At 42.7% G+C, this 23,839-nt stretch overlaps 1 protein-coding gene across 1 annotated transcript; it reads right to left on the bottom strand.

Annotated features, from left to right (window-relative positions):
• LOC8086256 (translation initiation factor IF-2) lies at positions 17,179–17,765 on the bottom strand. Its single transcript, XM_021455661.1, has 3 exons — positions 17,638–17,765; positions 17,373–17,558; positions 17,179–17,260 (listed from the first exon to the last, which is right to left on the bottom strand). The coding sequence occupies exons 1-3, from the start codon at positions 17,659–17,661 to the stop codon at positions 17,192–17,194; spliced, it is 279 nt and encodes a 92-aa protein (XP_021311336.1). The 5' UTR covers positions 17,662–17,765; the 3' UTR covers positions 17,179–17,191.

The following is a 23,839-nucleotide window of genomic DNA, read 5'->3' as shown; positions in this document are numbered from 1 at the left end:
AAACATATATGATTTATAACTCTAGGTTAACCAACAGCATGTTTAGTCCCTTAATTTTTGTTTCTAGTACTACCTCCATGATCCCACACTCCTAATCATATGAGCTAGACTGTTGCACATTCAATCTTTGGGAAGATATATAGAAAAAGACATATACATAGATAGATTATCTTTCCATTAAGTTGAGCAATCTGATCTGACAAATGTTTTAAATGCTACACTCATGATCTTATTATCCATCAACTTTGTCTTGCTCACTATGCTTAAGGTTAGAGAAGAATAAATACACTTTTGGTTCTGTTGGTGTTTTCCACCAACAAGGCCCATGCACTTGATCTCTGCCTTGTCTCTATGAGCAGGTACACTTGGAGCAAAACATGGTGGAGTTTTACAACTCCCAGACTCCACCAAGTGAAGAACCTGGATCTACGAGCACAAACACACTGAGCAAGATAATGCCAACGCCGCACTTTGAACTGCTAGGCAAACGAAGAACATGGGTGACACCGTATCATGAGGTGCAGACGTCAAGGTCCACACCTGAATCAAATGGCGCACCTAAAGAATGAACACAGTGAGAAGTTTTGTTCAGAAGACTTAAAACATTGAACCCTCGCCGAAAGGTAAAATCGGTAGTTATCCATATTTATCCTTTCTGTATTTCCTTTTCCCTCAAACTATTTACTTTCCTTAAATAGCTTGTTAGTTAATCATGCTATCTTGAAAAGAAAATAAAAATGTTAAAAACAGTAAGCCCCATGTAAGTATGCTCGTGGCATAAAACTCATAAGTACATTCACTGTGGTGGCGTAAAAATAAAATAAATATATTCCTGTCCTATAGAAATGAAAATATAAAAATAAATTTTTGATCCTACCAAAGAGAGTAATATTTATTAGAGGAAGCTCAACATGATAAAGGCAAAGAGATTTTTATGCTAACACTTAACTAGTTCCACAAAGCTTTGTTGTCTATTTGAGCTCCACAGAATTCAAGGATCAAACAAGACTAGCAGACGGAGGACATCCTAATCGCTGTCAGAGTGCTGCCGACATTCAAATACACCTCTCTCACCTGCTAGCTACATCAGAAGAAATTACATCCAGCTTGGGGGAGAGCACCCCCATTTATCCAGCTAAGTGTTTCTACTCGCGTTTATACTTTACTCAAATAATAAAAAGATGCATAATCATAAAAACCCAAATAAAGATTTTGTGCTTATATATATTTGATTAGTTTGCTAAATAAATAAATAAATAAATAAATAAAGTTTGCTATGAACCCTCGTGATAAGCTCTCACATGGAAATGATGAATAGTTGCTCTGCCATGACTAGTTCTCAAAATTGAAATCTCTCTCAAGCTTAGGCATGACTGTTATGAATTAAGATTTGCTCTAAACCTGAACTTGTGGGAATAGTACCTGATGTTGATATTTGGTAACGCAATAAGGAAATGATCCGCAAGTGCACGGATATCGGTGAGCATTTCACCCGGGAGGTTATCCAGAGTTATCGTATTTATATTTTTACCACTGGGAGAAAGGGTGCATCTGACTAACCAAATCTATTGCTACTATCCCTTTAGGCACAAAGAATGTCTTTCGATGTGAGTGATGTATAGAGAAGACTGCAACCGTAGTCTCGTTCTAACCTTAATAAGGATGATCTACTGTTCTATTGGGGAGGCTCACGGAATCTAGACAACACAAAGGATGTTCGACCCGCACCTATAAACCTACCCGTCCTGCTAACGAGATGTGATTTGCAAAGGTAACTCGGAAATGTCACGTTCCTCGCTACTACCACGGTCCAGCTAGTCAGGGGATATCTATGAGTACCCTAGCCTAAACACCACGTTTACGCTAGCAAGTGATTACTCTAATACTCAACCGGAAGAGGATTAAAGTAAACTCATAAACCAAAGAACAATAAAACAAGAACTTACTAGAATTAGAAGTCGAATTACTGAAGAATCTTAGAAGCAAGCCTCGGGTTAGGAGACTTGATCCCGTAGGTACAACTCGGAGTAGACACCGACAGGCCGGCCTTCCTCCGATCCACACCTCCACTCTATCTCTCTCAATCTAGTAGAAACTAGAAGATCTATTTCTACCTTACATTGGTTGCTAAGCCTAAAAGAAATATTATTTAGAGAAGAGGTTTTCCTTCGAGGGCACCCCTCAATCTCTATGATAATTTCTTGTCTCCTCCAGGGCCAGAGGCGGTCTCCTTATATAGTCCTCCCCTTCTATGCGTTTTTGGGTCGATAGGCGAGGTGGTACTATGTTATTCTGGATCCAATAGGTCGGTGGAACGTCGTGTGCGAAGAGAGTCCGAAACGGAGTCCAGAGGGGGGCGGGCGCCTAGGTCCTCAGGGCGGGCGCCCTGGGCCTGGCCCCTTTCGGGCTCCGCTTCCTTCCCGTGGCTTCTGGAGTCTTCTAGATGGTAGAAAATTGCGCGGTGGGTTGATATCTCTATGTAATCCCGACATGTGGGCCTTTCTTCCTTATTTCCTGATAACCCCCTGCAGAAATAGACAAACACCAAAACTCGTGGAATTCTGTCAGATAAAACCCTAAGTCTAGATGTTGATTTCATTTGGATCCTTTTCTTTGTTTATTTGATAATTAAATTTGATACTTAAGGACCATCAACAAACTCCCCCAAGCTTACCTCTTGCTCGTCCCTGAGCAAGGATGAACTCAAGAGTTTCTTCAGTGGTTTTATTTCTTAGAAGTACACACGCATTTAAGCAAGATCTCATCTCTGAGTTAGAATAAACTGTTAAGACTTAAAACTTACTTACTTTACCTACACCAGAGGACTTGTAACCGTCACTTCTGTCTTGAGTGGTTAAAAGATAGAACAGTCTAGCCAAGTGCCATGTCTCTTTTTCTTGATCAGCTATAGCTCTGGGGTTTTTGCAGATTTTCAAATAAAACTCAGAAATTCCTTGTATGATTCTCTCAGGTCTCTCTTTTGTGGTATTTTTGGATCCTTACCAAGGCAGTGATGGTATATGCCTTCTCTCAAGATATGTAGTATTTGTGGTATGAAGCATAGTGATATTGTCTTCTCTCTCACCCTACTCTAATAAGGCTTTAATATCTGAAGCTCATAGGTGGGAGATAAAGTATACATACTTACAAGACATTTATTGCATAGTCAAACCATGGATCCAAAGAAACAAATCAATAAGCCAAATCAAGATGTGCATGTGTGGCGAATGAATGGTGTATGTTGATGATGGTGATAACAATGGTGGTGGAAGCCTAATTCTACTTTGCTCTTTGAGGGGATACATACCTTCCTTGCTTTTGAAACTTTATGAGGAGAATGAGATGCTCTTCTTTTTCTTTTCTTTCGAGGTTCCGAGCACTTGCTCCTTTTTATTTCCTCGTATCTTTTATTTTTTTTTCAGAGCATTCATCTCTTGAGATAATATAGCAAGTGGTAGTAACAAGATAACTTGAGCATTTATTTCACAAGGGGAAACATAAATATTTTTGGTTATTCTCTCCCGGATTAGGAGTAGAATACTTTTGGATGAACCTGGAGATAGAAATGAGTGGATGTATGTGGATGCGTACTTCCAGAGTAGAAGTAGCATGTATGAGTGAACGTGCAAGTGAATCTTGATTTAACCACATGACAAGCTCCTAAGGGTCTACACAGCTTGACCACACTCAATGCTCATAAGCAGTAAAAAGTAAATGTGTGGCTCAAAGTCTAATAAGCATGTATATATGGCTGTGGTAGGATTTTAAACTCTCATCATACAGGAACTCATCATGTGTTATTTTAAAGATTTTTAAAGATAAAATTCTCCAGAATTCTAGCATCTCTAGGAACAGATAAACAGCAGCTCAACCTTCCCATATCGTATCCGTTAACAACTTAGACTTCAGATCAAGTTTTCATCCCACAAGTTTAGGTCTAGAGCAAGCCTTAAATTATAACAGTTATATCTAAACTTGAGAGAGAACTTCAAATTTGCAATTTAGGCAGAGCAACTATTCATCATATCCATGCTTAAGTTTTATTAGATACAGATTAGCATAGCCACTTTATTTATTTATTAAACACACTAAGCAAAATATATATAAGCATAAAATCTTTATTTGGTTTTTCATAGTTATGTGTATTTATATTCTAATATAGTATAAGTATAAAGATAGATAGAAATACTTATCGAGATAAATGGGGGTGCTCTCCCCCAAGCTGAATTTTGACGTAATTTCTCTTGATGTAGCTAGCAGGTGGCAGAGGTGTCAGCAGTATTTTGACAGCGATTAGAATGTCCTCCGTCTGCTAGTCTTCTTGATTCTTAAATTCTGTGGAGCTCAAATAGACAACAAAGCTTGTGGAACTGATTAAGTGTTAGCATAAATATCTAGCCTTTATCATGTTGAGACTCCTTAATAAATATTACTCCCTGTTTTTTTATTTTTGTTTTTATAAAGAAGAAAAATATTTATTTTATTTTTATGCCACCACAGTGAATGTACTTATGGGTTTTATGCCACTCGTCTACTCACATGGGGCTTACAGTTTTTTTCACATTTTTATTTTCTTTGTAGGATAATATGAACATGATTAACTAAGTAAACTATTTGAAATAATTAAAAGGGAAATGATAACTACCAAGTTTACCTCTTGGAAAGGCGTTCGGTGTTTTTAAGTCCTCCGAGCGGGACTCTCCATTTTCTTAATCGTCCTGGGATTCGCTGGATGACGTAGTCGGTGATTCCGGTGGCGCCTCCTCTTCGTGTGTAACTATATTCTCTCTCCACACCTGACTCGGTGCTATGGTCTCCTCAGGACAGTTATGTTCAAGTGGTATGTCTTCAGTCCTTATCACTTCTCCTTCGTAGTCTACCCATCCGTCCTTGATGATTTGCCTCCTCTGGTTGCGGTTGCGTTGTCTTTTTCTTGTCCTGACCTGCTTAGAGTCTTCAACTATATAGTTAGGGTCAGTAAAACAGCGGTATACCTTCTCAGAGGAGAAGTGTATGTGGACTTCTCCGGTTCCAATATAGATGATGGCTTTGATAGTGCTGAGGAACTGTCTTCCAAGGATGGTGGGTGGATCATATTCATCTTCTCCCATGTCAATAACTTGAAAGTCATCTATAGCTGAATGTATATTGGTTGTAGGGGCATGGTTTCATGCAGGAGCTGATAAGTGACTACGGCCATTATGTTGACGTCAGATCCGGTGTCGTAGAGTGTCTTCTGAAAAGAGTATCTGTTGATTGTGCACTCAATGCTTAGAACACTAGGGTCGTCCTTCTTGATCAAGAAAGGTGACTTGAGTCGACGATCTTGACCTCCTTGAACTGCAGTGACCATCTTAGCTGACTCGGTCCACATTTGCTTGTTCCTGTTCCTCCTGTTGGTCCTCTTCCTTGGTTCATGTCGGGGTTGCTCTGAAGTTTGTGTAGTCTTGTTCTTGAAGGAAAGTCTCCTTCTTCCCCTTGATGTAGAGACTGATCTTGGCAGCATTAGCGTAGATGACAGCTCTAGTGTTTAGGAATGGCCTCCCTAAGATGATGGGTGCCCTCTCCTCAGTACCAGTCTCTATCACCATGAAGTCTGCTAGAGCATACAAGGTACCAACTCGGACGCAGAGGTTCTTCAATATTTCCTTTGGGAAACTGAGTGTCCGATCTGCAACCCTGGGCATAATGTTGACGCTGGAGCCAAAGTCGCAGAGTGCTTCTGGGAAGTCCACCATGCCGATGGAGATCGGGATGACGGGGCGTCCTAGATCACCTCTCTGAGTAATTAGGCCTCTGTTGATTCCAACCTTGATGTTGTTGAGGACGGTTGTAGTAATAGTTGTTATTGTTGTTGATGTAGTTCACGTCCTCAAGCATCCTAGGGCAGTGATTGCCTGAGCGTCCAGTATCTCCAGTATATTTGTGCTCGTAGATCCTAGTTCTTCACTTGGTGGAATCTGGGAGTTGTAGAACTCCTTCATATTATGCTCGAAGTGTTCCTGCTCATAGAGACAAGGTAGAGATCAAGTGCATGGGCCCTGTTGGTGGAAAACACCAACAGAACCAAAAGTGTATTTGTTCTTCTCTAACCTTAAGCATAGTGAGCAAGACAAAGTTGATGGATCATGAGTGTAGCATTTGTCAGATCAGATGGCTCAACCTAATGGAAAGATAATCTATCTATATTTATGTTTTGTTTATATCTTCCAAAGATTGAATGTGCACTACTTTAGCTTACATGATTAGGAGTGTGGGGTCACGAAGGTAGTACTAAGAACAAAGATTAAAGGACTAAACATGTTGAATTAATTGAGTTGGTTAATTTGGAGTTATAAATCATACATGTTTGTCTCTTTATTTATGTGAATGCCAGAACCAAGGAGGAGCTTATAAAAGTGTTAGTCAAGTACCTTAAGATGTTACCTTACTTGAAGAGTGATGGTACAGTATCACCTTGTGGAAGCTTTCCTTTCTTAGCGGTTGTGCATCGTGTTTGTGGCACCCTCCATGAATCATCTCTTATGAGCTACGTCTTTCTTGTGCAAATTGTTAAACTTCATGTGTCACTTTCTTCATCTCTAATGAGTTTGCATCTCAGGACTTCCCAAGTTGATATTGAAAGTTTTCCTACAGGGGTTAGTCCAACAAAATATACCAATATCTGCTCAAGCAGTTTTTAGTTCAGTAACCAAACTAGACTCCATGTCTAATCAGATTAAGGAAGGCTATTTAACCTAAGCACCACGCTTAATTTAAATGCCATTGGAAGTGTGACCAGTACTTCCAAACTAACACTTACTAGGATAAACAAAGGTAGCATGATGGCTTTTATAGAGATCTACTCAAGTGGAGATGAAGTAGTGTGATTAGTATTTAACAAATTGAGCATGTCTCAAAGGTAAGGACAACCAACATAGCAACATGACAAAGGATGTTTTATGTAAAGTACTCCCCCAAGCTTGAATTTTGCAAAATTCAAGATTGGATGAATTTAATTTAATGTTGCATGATGATTGGTTGGGCATACCTTGCGCTTGTCATTCATCCGATCTTCTTGCTCCAATCCTAGAAAGGTTAGTGGCAAGAATACCCGAAGGAATATTTCTACAATTATCTTTATATGCTCAATACACAAGGCAATGTTGCAAATATTTAGAAGTGCTTGTTTTAGGACACTAAGCTTGTCCTTGGGGAACCATCAATTAACTCAACGAGATCTGCAATATTTATTATAGACATATGCATCGACAACCGCCCTTTTAAAGTTTTTATAAATAGAAAAGAAGAGGGGGTTGGAGATCTCAAATGTGGTAAGGATGGAGAGACAAATTGATTGGAGAGATGTTTTATATGAGCAAGGACTGGGTGAGGTATTTATGAAATAACTTCCATGCTCACTGTTGTTTCTCTCATTCTCAAACTCCAAGGATGATTCTTCATGAATGTTTAAAATTCCTCTAGGATTGTCTCTCAAGTTTGTTTTATCTATCCATTCAATGGTGATAGCACATGGATTTTTAATGCCCTCTAGCCATTGATGTTGCTCTTCTCGATCCTCCTTCTTATGCATGGGATGTCTAGATAGATTTATAGGATTATCGGGAGGTTCAAGAGAAATAGCATAGTAGAGATTATTAAGCTCAAGGATGGGTTGGATAGCCGAATCATGGGATTGAAATGTTTGGAAATCGGCTATTGAAACTTCCTTTCCTCGTCTGGGAGATGATTCCTTCTCTATCTCTAAGATTATTCTATGAAGGCTAGTACAAGAAGGATGTCCACAAATGAAGACATACCTTCCTTTACTAATAGATAAAGAAAGAATGACTCTACCAAAGGTTATATGATTAAGACCAATGTGAAAATATCTAGGAAAAACCTGGTCTTGTAGGGCTAGGTCTAAACCAAAATGTATAGAAAGATTAATAGATTCCCTAGGTGTAGCTAAAAGTGCATTATATTCTTGATTAAAAGATAGGACCTCGGCTATAGAAAAGGGTTGGTTTTGACCTATTGCAATCAACTCCGGACACAGATCATAATTAGGGGCAGGACGTGTTGACTCCCATGGTCTATGGCTGGTCTCCGAAGGTGCAAAGAATTTAATAATAGGTATGGAATTTAGGTTATCCATAAAGATAAAAATAAAAAGATAAAATAATAAAAGTATAAAAGTATAATACAAGATAATAGCAAGATTCAAAGTTATCTCAGCAAACCGTCTTTCTCCCCGGCAACGGCGCCAGAAATGCTTGTTGATATTTGGTAACGCAATAAGGAAATGATCCGCAAGCACACGGATATCGGTGAGCATTTCACCCGGGAGGTTATCCAGAGTTATCGTATTTATATTTTTACCATTGGGAGAAAGGGTGCATCTGACTAACCCAATCTATTGCTACTATCCCTTTAGGCACAAAGAATGTCTTCCGATGTGAGTGATGTATAGAGAAGACTGCAACCATAGTCTCGTTCTAACCTTAATAAGGATGATCTACTGTTCTATTGGGGAGGCTCACGGAATCTAGACAACACAAAGGATGTTCGACCCGCACCTATAAACCTACCCGTCCTGCTAACGAGATGTGATCTGCAAAGGTAACTCGGAAATGTCACGTTCCTCGCTACTACCACGGTCCAGCTAGTCAGGGGATATCTATGAGTACCCTAGCCTAAACACCACGTTTACGCTAGCAAGTGATTACTCTAATACTCAACCGGAAGAGGATTAAAGTAAACTCATAAACCAAAGAACAATAAAACAAGAACTTACTAGAATTAGAAGTCGAATTACTGAAGAATCTTAGAAGCAAGCCTCGGGTTAGGAGACTTGATCCCGTAGGTACAACTCGGAGTAGACACCGACAGGCCGGCCTTCCTCCGATCCACACCTCCACTCTATCTCTCTCAATCTAGTAGAAACTAGAAGATCTATTTCTACCTTACATTGGTTGCTAAGCCTAAAAGAAATATTATTTAGAGAAGAGGTTTTCCTTCGAGGGCACCCCTCAATCTCTATGATAATTTCTTGTCTCCTCTAGAGCCAGAGGGGGTCTCCTTATATAGTCCTCCCCTTCTATGCGTTTTTGGGTCGATAGACGAGGTAGTACTATGTTATTCTGGATCCAATAGGTCGGTGGAACGTCGTGTGCGAAGAGAGTCCGGAACGGAGTCCAGAGGGGGGCGGGCGCCCAGGTCCTCAGGGCTAAGGATGAAAACGGTCGGAAACGGTCGAAAAACACCTAAATTGTTTTCTACTTTTACATTTGAAATACGAAAACGAAAACAAAAACGGTAAAGTCGGACACGAAAACGAACACGAACTTACGAAATATCAAGAATTTCGAAAACGAACCAATTCGATCGGATTTATGTCGAACACGATCGATATACGAAAACTCAATACGAAATACCGATATATAGTACCAAGTGCATGACTAAAAGTATATATAGGATCAAGTTATAATAATAAAAAAGTGCATCTCTATGTAATCCCGACATGTGGGCCTTTCTTCCTCATTTCCTGATAACCCCCTGCAGAAATAGACAAACACCAAAACTCGTGGAATTCTGTCAGATAAAACCCTAAGTCTAGATGTTGATTTCATTTGGATCCTTTTCTTTGTTTATTTGATAATTAAATTTGATACTTAAGGACCGTCAACACCTGATCAAAAGTCTAAGTCGTTAACGGATACGATATGGGAAGGTTGAGCTGCTGTTTATCTGTTCCTAGAGATGCTAGAATTCTGGAGAATTTTATCTTTTAAAATCTTTAAAATGTTTCATGATGAGTTCCTGTATGATGAGAGTTTAAAATCCTACCACAGCCATATATACATGCTTATTAGACTATGAACCATACATTTATTTTTTACTGCTTATGAGCATTGAGTGTGGTCCAGCTGTGTAGACCCTTAGGAGCTTGTCATGCGGTTAAAATCTAGATTCACTTGCACGTTCACTCATACATGCTGCTTCTACTCCGGAAGTATGCATCTACAAACTTCCATTCATTTCCATCTCCAGATTCACCCAAAATTTTTCTACTCCTATCCAAGAGAGAATAGCCAAAAACATTATCCTATCCCTGTTATTCCCCGTGAAATAAATGCTCGAGATATTTTGGTTACTACCACTTGCTACATTATTCCAGGAGGGTGAGTGCTCTGAAAAAAAAGAGTGAATACGAGGAAATAAAAAGGGGCAAGTGCCCGAAACCTCGAAGAAAAGAAAAAGTGAGACGAGAGGTAAAAATGGACAAGTGTCCGACAGTAGAGTTAGGGGTACAAGATACCCACCTGAGAGAAAAGAAAAAGAAAATATAGAGCATCTCATTCCTCTCCAAAAGCTTCAAAGTGCAAGAAAGGTATGTATCCCCTCAAAAGAGCAAAAGTAGAATTAGACTTTCACCATTGTTTTCACCATCATTACCATACACCATTCATTCGCCACACATGCACATCTTGATTTGACTTATTGATTTGTTTCTCTAGATCCATGGTTTGACTGTGCAATAAATGTCTTGTAAGTATGTATTAGCTATCTCCCACCTATGGGCTCCAGATATCAAAACCTTATTAGAGTAGGGTGGGAGAGAAGGCATATATCATCACTGCCTTGGTGAGGATCCAGAAATACCACAAAAGAGAGACTAAAGAGAGTCATAGAGGAATCTCTGAGTTTTATTTTAAAAATCTGCAAAAACTCTAGAGCTATAGTTGATCAAAGAACAAGAGACATGGTGCTTGACTTGACCATTCTATCTTTTAACTGCTCAAGATATAAGTGACGGTTGCAAGCCCCATGGTGAAAGGTAAATTGAGTAAGTTTTAAGTTTTAACAGTTTACTCTAACTCAGAGATAGGACCTTGTTTGAAAGCATGTGTACCGTCAACTTTCTAAGGCATTGCAGCAATTCTATCCTTGCTCAGGGACGAGCAAGAGGTAAGCTTGGGGGAGTTTGTTGACGGTCCTTAAGTACCAAATATAATCATCACATAAATAAAGAAAAGGATCCAAATGCAACCAACACCTAGACTTAGGGTTTTATCTGACAGAATTCCACGAGTTTTGGTGTTTGTCTATTTTTGCAGGGGGTTATTAGGAAATATGGAGGAAAGACCCACATATCGGGTTTACATAGAGATATTAACGTGCCACACAATTTTCTATCATCTAGAAGACTCCAGAAGCCATGAGAACGAACTGGAGGCCGATCGGGCCCAGGGGCAGGGCGCCCGCCCTCCCCCCTTGGGCGCCCGCCCTACTTTTTCCACCAATCACGCTCCGCTTCGAGGATTATGCTCCATCGACCTAAAGGATCAAGGAAAACCATGCGATTAATGTCGGTTTGATCCGACGGACCACGTTCACTTGAGGGGACTATATAAGCAGGCCCCTGGCCCCTGGAGGAGAAACCCCTTCATCTTTATTCATTATTCATAGACAGAGGAAAAGTTAGGGTTTGGAGATGAGAGCTCTCCTCTCATCTCTAAACTAGAGTAGATCTAGATAGTAGCGAGATGGAGAGCGAGGGAGGATTGGAGGAGAGGCCGGCCTGTCGGTTCTTCCTCCGGTTGTACTTCGCCATGATCAAGCTCTAATCAAGCTTGCTCATGGGATGACTCTGGTAATCTACTTCTAATTCATTATGCAATTACTATCCATGTAAGTTCTGGTTCACAACTCTTTTGAGTACTTTAATCTATAGGACGCTATAGGTGAGAGTTGTAGTATGGGTGTAAGCGTGGTGCTGAGACCTAGATTACTTGTGGATATCCCCTGTCTAGCTGGATCGTGTGGTAGGCCGCGTAGGTGACAGTTACGTTGGTCCCCTGTAGTCCACCTCCTGTTAGCAGGATGGGTAAGGTTTATCGGCCTATGGATAAGCATCCTTTGTGGTGTATTCTTATCACGTGGTTAGTCCCAGACAAAGACATACCCCTTTGAAGTAGAGAAACCATAGTTATCCTCTCTATTCTCCTACCATCGCCCATATACTAGATTGTTCTACTCTCTATTACCATATTATCTCCCATTGTTATCTTACCTTTAATATTGTTCTTATTCAATTCTACCATCTTTCCTATTTACACCTACCTATCTATCTAGGTTATGTTAGAGCGTAGATCAGTTCTCCCGTTTCCCTGTGGATACGATAAAACCTTTAACCGGGGTAAAAGCTACAACGGTATCCGTGCGCTTGTGGATTTATCTGTGTGCGTATAAATACCATAGTACACTCTAATGCCATGCTGGGGATGACAACCTAGTATTCAAGTGGTGTTAGCAAGTGTCAATAGTCCCTAAGTAGGTCGTTTCACATCTTGAGAACATACAACAATCTCAGGTCTAAGGACATAATGTACATGATGTATAAAGAGATAATAAGAACATCTCATATTGGGTCAGTCCAGCCCCATGTCATACATGTGCCCACATTATTAGTTTGACATCTCTATGTCTATGACTTGTGAAACAAAGTCATCAACTAATACATGTGCTAATCCAATGTTCATATGTATCCTCACACGAACTCTGATCAGGGACAACTTTAGAATAACCATAAAAGTAAAAGAGTTCCACAAACAATTCACATAATTGTTAATCAATACAAGTTTGTCTATAATGGATATTCACTGAACTCATAATATATGTCATGGATACAATCGTAATATCATCATCTCTATGATTATCTCTAGGGCATATTCCCAACAGATGGCTGGTAGCGTGTCCATGTTGGACACAAGTTAGGAGGTGTTGTTCCATGATTGGAGGAGCTTAGGCGGTGTGCTAGCGCGGTTATGTGACGACACGAGATCGAGTCGTACACAGGATGACGTGAGATTAAGTCTTAGGTTGAGAGGAGTCTTATAGTCTTAGGTTGAGAGGAGTCTTACATCTTATATGTAAGATCTTGAATAATGAAGGGCTAATATAACACGTCGCTTAGATCGAATGGTTATTATGGAGGGAGAGCCCCCTCAAAAAACTCACTCTTTAATAGTGTGATTTAACAGAGAGAGAGAAAGATTCTTACATACATATCTTAATTGAAGGCATCTAGCCACACGCAGAAAGATGACCTAAGGTCATCCTTGAACCTAACTGACTTAAGATTACATTGAAGTTTGAAATTAGAAAGCCAAACACTAGGACATGATCCCTCCTCTGGAAGACTTTGTCATTTCGAGCTTTCCACAGCTCCCACGCTACTATCAAACTCGCCTAAGTGAAGTAAGGGATTGAGTGTGTCTCCTGTGCTTGAGTATACCTGTCCAACAGAGGCAATGACATGTCCCAAAAAATATTTATGGCTGCCCAATACTCTTTTGCAAACTCATATTCAAAGAATAAGTGCTCTACAGTTTCCTCTGCCCCGCTATCACACATAACACAGAATGGGCCATCTTGAATGTGAAGGTTTCTTCTCTGCAACATATTCTTGGCGTTGAGATGATCCACAAGAATCAACCAGGCGAAGAACTTGACACGTGGAGTACGTCTAGATTTCCATATGACTTTGAAAATTGGATGAGCCTCCATGTTCTGGAATACTTCAGAATAGAATCACCTTGAAGTGTATTGATTACCCTAGATGGGGATCCATCTATCAGCAGCATCCACGTCATATGATAGGTCTCTTGGAATTGTGCCTGAAAACTCTCGAGCTCCTCAAAAGCTTGCTGTGAAGGGGCAGAAGGAATAGACTATCAAGATCCTCAGCTTGCATGACTTCCAACACAGAGGCGCCTTTATTTCTCGCAAAGGAAGCAAGCCTTGGATATGTTTACGAGAGAACAATACCACTCCAGAGATCGTCCTAGAAACAAATAGAGGAGCCATCTCGGTAGATGATGTGAAGTCTGAGCACATCCTTCCACCCGAAGAAGCTTGCTTCCCTAGCAGCATGAGGCACTTTGGATGTGTAATATCTGATCCAGATCAAGTGCACCGAGGGAACATCCACTCTATTATATATAGAACTTGTGCAGATGCTTCATGAGTAAAGCATCATTTTGCAGCCTCAAATTCAAAACCCCAAGTCCCCCTTTCTCTTTTGGCTTCATTACTATCTCCCAAGCAACCAAATTACCACTTTTTCTTTCACTATCATTGCCTCGCCAGAGACATTGTTTTCTTGCATGATCAATATTGTCAATTACTCCTATTGGCAATTTGATGGTGCACATTGTATAGGTGATAATTGGCGTGATATAGCTAGCCTACCCGAGTAGGACAGCCATGTTGAACACGTCGAGAGCCTGCTTTCTATCTTGTCCATCAATGGAGTAAGGTCCTCCATCCTTGGCTTGGTTGTACCCATAGGTAGGCCAAGGTATGTGAACGATACTGAACCAACATCACAACTGAACATGTTTGCAAGATGTGACAGCTTCTCTCGATAGGATATATACATATGTGATTTTCTGTAGTTGATATGGAGCCCTGTAGAAGATGCAAAGCTGTGAAGCAGCACTCTGAGGAAAAATAATTGTCTGGCATCAGCTTGTTGTAGTAAAAGTAGCGTGTCATCCGCGTACTAGACTATTGGGAAATCGGCCATGGGCTGAGGGATGGCAAGGATAGGAGATTCATTGAGGTAGCTCGGTTGATCAGAATCTGCAGAAGCTCATATGCAAGCATAAAGAGGAATGTGGATAGTGGGTCCCCTTGACGAACTCCCCTTTTACATATGAAGAATTTTCCTGGGACACCGTTAAGTAGCATAATAGAAGAGCCTGATGAGAGAATTGCATTCATCCAATCTAGCCATTTCTCTGGGAAACCCAAGTGTCTGATAACTTGGATGATGGTTGAATGTTCCATGGTGTCAAAAGCTTTCTCGAAATATAGTTCAAGAATAATAATCTCCCGCTTGGACTGGTGACATTGATGAATATATTCATAGCTCTAGGCCAAACAATCTTGTATCGTCCATATTGGTTCGGATGCAGGACACGTAGGATGGCTGCTTGCAACCTGTCAGCTAGAATTTTAGTGATCACCTTCTGTGGTATGTTCAATAGAGAGATGGGCCAAAAGTCATTCACTGTCTCTGGGCTGTCCTTTTTCAGTACCAGGGTGATATAGGATTTGTTGATGCATTCTAAGTTGGCCAGCCCAGAGGAGAAGCTTGAACAGAGCGAGTAAAGGTCATCTTTAGTGATTTTCCAGCATCTTTTCAAGAACAACGCACTGAATCCGTTGGGGCTGGGTGCTTTGTCATTTGGCATGCGCTTGACTACTGAATCCACCTCATCTTGGAGAATAGGTGCTGCTATGTCATCCAAACCTTCAGTGTATGTGATCATACTGCCCAAATCAAAAAGCATGGTGGGAGAGAGTGTAGTGCCCATACGGTTCCTAAAAGAGTTGCGGAGAAGACCAGCCTTGCCACCGTGATCTTGGACCCAGACACCATGCTCATTCATAATCTGAGAGATGGTGTTTATTCTATACAAAATGGTTGCCATGGAAAAAACTTAGTCCATTCATCTCCCGATTTTATCATGTTGACTGCGAATCTCTTTTGCCAGTACAAATTCTTATAGTGCAACCAAGTGTGGAGCTGTTTTTTGACTGCATTTGTGAGGTTGGCCTCTGGGTTAAAAAGGCCACGCCTGTCTTCCAAGGTAGTATCAAGAAAGCAGATAACTTGGTTACAATTGCTGATCAGCAGCCGTAGGTTTGATAGTTGCTTACTCCACGCTTTCAGCTTAGCTCAGAGTGATTTGAACTTTGCGGAAATATTCCGAGCTGCATCTCGTTCAGATTGGGAGAAAGTGCACCAAATAGGTCATCTGTTCAGCAGCTTGATGCCATCTGCTCGATCAGCCGTTGGACACGCACACAAGAGCCGTGAGGGAGCTATGAAGATTTTTCTGGTATATAGGTTGTTGCAGTAGTTGGGCGGGCCATGGTGACATGGCAGCATGAGAAGCCAGAAAAATCCTATATCCTTTGGTGGTGTGGGCACTGGCTGAGAAACCTAGCCACCAAATGGCCTATGGATAATGGTTTGCATCATGGTTTAGGTAGCTAGAACAATAGAAAATTATTAATTTGTGTAGCAATGGCATGTCGACTCCATGCCTGGACTCATGAATCCACACGGATGGTTTGAATTCTTCGATGAGTGCCTCCATGCATTACAGGAGCATTTATGATCGTTGAGATTGGGAGAAAGTGCACCAAATATGGCGTTCACTACCGGATTCGCGTGCTTTGCCGTGTGCCTGGGGCACACGGCAAAGTGCCTGAGGCACACGGCAACTCGCATGCCGTGAGATGCACACGGCAAACCGCGCACGGCACAGGGCCAGACGGCGAACGGCTTCTTCGCCGTGTGCCTTATATCGGGCACACGGCAAAACATGACGCCGTGCGCTCCCCACAGCACACGGCACACAAAAGTGACGTAACGGCCGCCGGCTGTGTAACGGCGAGTTTCGCCGTGTGCCCCCAGCCAGCACACGGCAAATCTTTTATTAAAAAAAATCTGAAAATTATTCTTTGCCGTGTGCCTCCACGGCCAGCACACGGCGAATATTGTATTAAAAAAAATCTGTAAATTATTGTTTGCTTCTTTGCCGTGTGCCTCCACGGCCAGCACACGGCGAATATTGTATTAAAAAAATCTGTAAATTATTGTTTGCCGTGTGCCCCCTCATCCAGCACACGGCAAATAGTTTATTAAAAAATCAGAAAATAATTCTAAAAAGCTTTTCGGTAGATTTCTTTGCCGTGAGCAACTGACGGCGAATATGGCCTCTTTTGCCGTGTGTCCTGGCTAAAGCACACGGCAAAGCCTACTGCACACGGCAAAGACACTCCCCAGGTGCCTCTGGTAGGCCTCTTTGCCGTGCGCCCTGCCCTGGACACACGGCAAAGGACCTCTTTGCCGTGCGCAGCACACGGCGAATTTGGTCAATTTTTTTTTTGTTTATTTGCTTCCCCATGAAAACAAACACACAAATCACATATATATATATTCCCAGACCATCACAGATCACATTTATATCACAAATAATATTTAGAGCTCACATACGACATATATATCACAAATCCGAACTAATCCATAACAATTCATCCTTCAAATGTCCATAACCATCACAAAACATTCACAAGTCTATCACATCCATCAAAGTCCATTATCACATCCATCACACAGTCCATCATCCACCTACCTCGACGGTCCACCTTGTTCCCCTTGTTGCCCAGGAGGTGGATTATTTGACGCCGCCGACTGATTCTGCACAAGATAAATATGTTGCTTGTGTCAGACAAAAGTTAGAAATACACGTGTGATTTGTGACAACGTATATATGAACTTAACAAAAATTATAAATAAAAGCCAAACTCACAGGAGTGCTGAAAGGAGGAGTTTGAGGTTGGAACAACATAGCTGGCGGAGGAGGTTGACCAATAGCAGGTGCAAGGTTTTGCAAGTACTCGTACATTGCATTCATCCTGGCTTGCATAGCCTGCGCTTCTTCCTCCCTCCTTATCCTTTCTTCGTCCCTTTGCCTCTCCGATTCTGCCAGCCGCTCCTACACAATTGACGGCAATGTTACAATGTGAAGCAAACATATGTCGAAATCAATGAATGGCGAATAAAATAGAAATTACCTGGAGGTCCGCCACAATGTTCATCGTAGTGTTTGGTCGTTGGCGTATGGGCGCGCTCGTGCCTGTGCTCCTTGCTCGGATCTGGGATAGGCTAGGAACCTCGCCAGAATCCAAGCTGCCGTGGCCAATCATGTAACGGCCACGAACCTTTCCTCCTCCCGCCCTCATGACGACTTCTCCATCAATGTCGTGGGTGGCGGGATCGTAATCTGGCCCATATACCTCCTTTGCCGTCTCTATGTACTGAGTGAGGCGTGCGTGGACGGAGGGGTTGCTGTACGACGAAGCGGGGGCAGCTGGGTCATAGCGAGCGGCTGTCGAGTACTTGGTCTGGTGCCCCATAGCATACGCCTGGAAGTTGGTAATTTGCTCACCACCATGTGCATTCGACTGAAAAAGAAATAACACAATGATTATAAGTAATGCCAAATTAAGCATTAGGACAAAAAATGGATTCAACTTACCCATTTAGCTTTCCATGCATCAAGGCTAAGACTGCCTTGATGGTGCGATGGACCTTGCATCATGGCGCGCCGCTCCCTGCCTTGATTGTGCGCCTCCTGCCACTCAGGGTCGAACCACCTGTCCACCATCATCTCCCAGCACTGGATTTTCGTATTGCACCACCACGGAGGAACCTACACGCCATCAAGCATGTGACATATAAGAAGATCATATAAAGGTTACTTAATCTTAAGAAGGAAAATATTATTATTGTTGCACATTTACCTTCATGTATTCTTCCTTGGTCAGCGACATGGTTCTCGCTTGTTCCTTGGTCACCTTCCGAAAAAGGTACTGGGCGTGGTACGTCACGACGGCCTGGACACGACACTCGTAGTGCATGTCCTTTATGAGCTTTCCGCAGGCGTTGTAAGCCACTTCGGAAGCTTGAGCCTCATAGCCAGGCTCGCATCTGTAGAAATCCTGCATAAAGACAGAATAAGCCAAATAGCTCCGTGCACATAAGCATCTGTATTGAGGAACATAAGCTTATATGAAGACTTACCCATAGCTCCGTGCACACTCGTACCGCCTTGTTATCAAAAACCCTGCCCCTACGATCCAAGACGTCGCGGGCGGCGGTGTAGTGCTCAATTGTGTAGGCTGGCTCATTTTTCCCGGCATGTAGAACAATGCCAGGAAAGTGGCGCCTACACAAAATCCCCAGAATGCCATTGGCCTTGCGACTGTGGAAACCGTCTTGCACAATGGTGAAAGACCTGCACAAGTGATGAAGAGTAATTATTAGTTGACTATAAGAAATGATAAAGTATGAATAACATAAATAATTAATTACCTTGCACCAGTCGGCCGAAGCACCGGAAGCCTATCAGCAGGCATCCCTCGCTGCGGGAGACGCGAGGGACCTCTCAAGTAGACAACCGGGTTACCGGAAGAAGAGGAGCCTCCCCCCGCCGAACCAGAAGCGGTGCCGTCTGCCGCTTCCCCCTCGTCCTCATCATCCTCGCCGTCCTCCTCCTCATCCACCTCGTCCTCCTGCTGCTGCTCCTCCTCCTCCTCCTCCTCCTGCTGCACCTCCTCCTCGTCCTCCTCGTCCTCCTCATCCTCGTCCTGAGGCGGTGGGGACGGTGATGGGGACGGCTCACGACGACGCGGTCGTCCTCGTCGTCCTCCGCCGCCTCCTCCCGATCCTCCTGCTTTACCTTTTCCTTTGCCTCCTCCTCCTGATCCTCCTGCTGCACCTTTACCTTTGCCTCCACCCTTCAACAACCCAGCCGTTTGTTGGTACACCGCCTGTAACTTCCTCATACCACCGCCGCCCACCATCTTTATTCTCGCTCCTATAAAATGAGACAAAAAAATAGTTAGAAATAGATGAAACATAAATAAGACATAATTAGAAGGAAATGCAAAGTAAATAAAACATAATTAGAAGGTAATGTAGCATTACATGTATTAGAAATATTCTTCATGATCCGGATTAGCTGGATCATAAGAGGGGTCATCACTATCATACATCTCGATAAGATCTGCTCCGTCCGAAGGAAGAATGTTGGCGTAATTGTCATCGCCTATATGTATTCGTCGAAGTAATTCTATGTCCTTCGCATTTTCAACCTCATCTCCATCGTCGTCTTCAACAACTCTTTCATAATTTATGTCCATTCCGATCGGGTCGGTTAAGTCTATTGTAAAAGACCCTTCTAGCCCCTCTTCTTGAAAGAACTCTCCGGCATATGTGTTTGGGTCAAAGACGTAGTCATCATCATTTGGCATAGGTAGTTTACCATGTGGTGATACCTTGTTCACAACATACCAACCTTTTAGATGCTCTTTGGTTTGGCATGGGTATGGAAGATAATAAACTTGTGTGGCCTGTTGAGCCACGACATAGACATCTTCTCCTGGTAACTCACAATCCTGACGAATTTCAACTAGACCAAGATTCGGTGTCTTTCTCGTTACTGCAGGATCAAACCAATGACATTTGAATATGACAGGATTAAGAGGTTTCCAGCCATCGAATGAGAGTTCGTAGATTTCTTCGACTCGGCCGTAATAATCCACCTCATCATCGCCGCGCGTGAAAACTCCACTATTTGTGGTTGTTCGATTAGGCCGACATTGCTCGTGCATTGTTGTGTGAAATCGATAGCCATTGACATCATAAGCGGAAAATGTCCTGACTCTATATGCAAAACCATCGGCAACCTGTGTCAACTCGGCACTCATGGATTCATCATTTTGGGCCTTTTGTTGAAACCACGAAATAAAATCGGGTGCTCTACTTCCCGCTCCCTTTTTAAGAAGGGACTCAGATTCCTGAGGAGTAGGTTCCCTTGATAGATGCCAGAATTCATGAAGAAATTCCCTATACCAACGAGGAACAAGGGGTTTTAGGCCAGAATATTGACTACTCGAAAACAAGTTTGTTGAGAATAGTGACTTACCCTATGTATTGCTGCACTTCGGTAAGGTTGGACAATACATAGAACATGATAATGCGCCACTCATCATGCCTCAAAGTCTTCTGGGTCCAATCACTTGCACTCCCGAGTTGCCCGCGAAAAAGGCTAAGATTGGATTCATTTTCGCCAACATTATAACGCAATTGACGATTATGTACATTGGGAAGGTTGTCACCATAGTACTTTGTTGTGAAGTTTGACACCTCCTCTAAAATCGATGCCTCTGCGATGGAAGCTTCAATCTTGCATTTATTTCTACATTTCTTTCTAACAACCTTTAGGGTTCTCTCAACAAAATAGCACCAACGAAACTGCACAGGTCCCCCCATTCGTGCCTCATACGGGAGATGCAAAATCAAATGTTGCATCGGATTGAAGAAGCCTGGTGGGAAGACCTTCTCTAGCTTACAGAGCAACACAGGTGCCAATTTTTCCAGGTCTTTAACCACGGACCGAGATAACTCCTTAGCACAAAGCTGTCGGAAGAAATTACTCAATTCTGCAAGCACTTGCCACACATGATCTGGGACATAGCCTCGTACCATCACCGGAAGAAGCCGTTCAATCCAAATGTGGTAGTCATGACTCTTAAGCCCATTGATTCGCATAGTAGACAAGTTCACTCCCCTTCTCAGATTCGCTGCGTACCCATCAGGAAACATTAAGTTTTGAAACCATTCCAGTACTTCTCTCCTTTGAGGCCTGGTCAACATGTAATCAGCCGGAGGTCGTCTCCAAGTCTTGCCTGCTCTAGGAGGCCGCATTTCTTGATTTGGTCTGTCGCATATGGCTGCCAAATCGATTCTAGCCTTCACGTTATCTTTTGACTTTTCTTTAATGTCCATGATTGTTCCCCAGAGTGCCTCGGCGATATTTTTTTCAGTGTGCATTACATCAATGTTATGTGGAAGTAGCAGGTCCTGGTAGTAGGGGAGCCTCTCCAAGCCCGACTTATGTGTCCATGCATGTTCATGACCATATCCCACGAAACCACCACCTTCACTGACCTCAAGAGCATCTATCTGAGGCGCCATATACACACCCATATTATTCCCCTTCATCCCAAGATTTGATCAATTCATCGATCAGAGGCGCCATATACACACCCATATTATTCCCCGGATGACCAGGAATTATCAAAGACAAAAAAATGTTCTGCGCTTGAAAGCATACACCAGGGGGAAGATTGAGTGGTATAACAAATACGGGCCAACAAGTGTATGGGGCAGCCATCATTCCATAAGGATTGAACCCATCTGTTGCAAAGGCAACACGTACATTACGAGCCTCTAGAGCTTTCTCATGATGAATACTATCAAAATGGGTCCATGCTTCACCATCCGAAGGATGTACCATCTTCTCAGGATTGTATCGACGTCCATGTTTGTGCCATGTCATCTGTTTCGCAGACTCCTCGGTCATGTATAGTCGTTGGAGCCTTGGTATGACGGGAAGGTACCGTAGGATTTTCACGGGAATCGAAAGCTGCTCTATACGACCATCCCCATGGTGTTGCTCCACGAATCTAGAGGACCCACACTTTGGACAGTGCGTTGCTTCAGCGTGTTCTTCTCTAAATAAGATGCACCCATGCTCACAAGCATGTATCGGCTCATATGGCATTTTAAGTGCACGAAGCAGTTTCTGCGACTCATACATGTTCTTTGGCAGAATGTGACCTTTCGGAAGTATGCTGCCAAACACTGTCAGCATAACATCGAATCCGGCTCTACTCATGTTTAACTGCGACTTCAAGTCGATCAAACGTCCAATGGCATCTAGTTGAGATACATTTGTCTGCTCATGAAGCGGTTTCTGTGCCGCTTCTAACATGTCGTAATATGCCTTTGCAGTAGCCTCTGGCTCCTCATCCTCACTACGTCCTTCAATGAAGTTGCCATCATGAAAGTCATCTATCATGTCTGCTACTCCACCTTCATCTTCAAACTCCGCGACCCGTTGTCTCACGACCTCATCTCTCATACGATCGGGTTCACCATGGAGAGTCCACCGGATGTAGCCTGGCATAAATCCATACTTGCAAAGATGTTTACCCATATCAGTCTTTGTTTGTCGAAGCCCGTTCTCACAGCTGCTGCAGGGACACCAAATTTTGCGAGCTCCTTTCGCCAACCGAAATGCGGTTTCCAAAAAAACATCGGTTTTCTTGATCCATTCATCGGTCCACTCTCCAAAACTTGAACGGCCAGAGTACATCCACTCACGGTCATCCATCGTCTAACATATACACGATTAATATAAGACCACTTACATCTACAAGACAATCCTACTATCTAATAGGTAAAGATAGGTCCTAATCCCACTCGTCCATGTGTAGACGGGGCTAATTTCCATGCTTTACTTCTATCTAAGACAAAATTTCGGCAGCACCTCCCCGCTGTTCTCCCGATACACGTCCTAGCAAGGAGATTGTGTATCTGGAGAACAACAAGGAGGTGATGCCGAAACTCTGTCTCAGATAAGAGTAAAACATGGAAACTAGACTCGTCTACACATCGACGGGCTGTCCAAAATACGTGGACAATTCGAAATAGATATAGTTATACATATGCAAAGATCTACATATGTATAACCCTATCTATTTCGAACGGGAGACGCCTAACTAGGTTACGTGACCTATGACTAAGAGAAGGTAAAACGGATTATACCTTAGGTGGCGGTGGAGTAAGGATAGCGTGGCAGTGTCGGGTCGGTGCAGCGGCGAGCTGACGCGGTGCAGGCAGATCCACACCGGCAACAAAGACGAGGCAAGCCCTCGAGGGTGCTCCGGCTAAGCTCCCACGGGTTCTACACTGCAAAAAAGGCACAATATTGTCAAATAAAAATTTGGGCAGCACCTCCCCTACACGGTGAGGTATCCAAAACCTGCAAGAAACAACGGCTCGATGGCCGACAACCACATATACTTACGCGACAAAATAAGTATATCACAAACTAGTGTAAATAATGTAGCTATTCCTGCCCGGAGCATCGAATTTGCAAAAGAATGGAACTTTCAGTACATATGGCAGGAACAAAACAAAATAGATGGCCATGACCAAAAATTTCCTACCAAAATTATATTTTAAGGTGCATATCTATCATCATCAGGTACACATCAGAGGTTGTAGCGAAATGCATTAGAAAATTCGATGACTGCCGAGGTGCAAGGGAATATGTACTCACGCCGGGAAGAGATGATAAAGCACACCGAACCAAGGCACCAAGAACGGACCCCGGAGCGAGCCCCGCCCGCGCCGCCGCCTGCT

The sequence above is a fragment of the Sorghum bicolor genome, chromosome 1 (genome assembly GCF_000003195.3).
Source record: "Sorghum bicolor cultivar BTx623 chromosome 1, Sorghum_bicolor_NCBIv3, whole genome shotgun sequence".
NCBI lineage: Eukaryota > Viridiplantae > Streptophyta > Magnoliopsida > Poales > Poaceae > Sorghum > Sorghum bicolor.
Note: the sequence above shows the minus strand (reverse complement) of the source record. Positions and strands in the feature narration are given on the sequence as shown.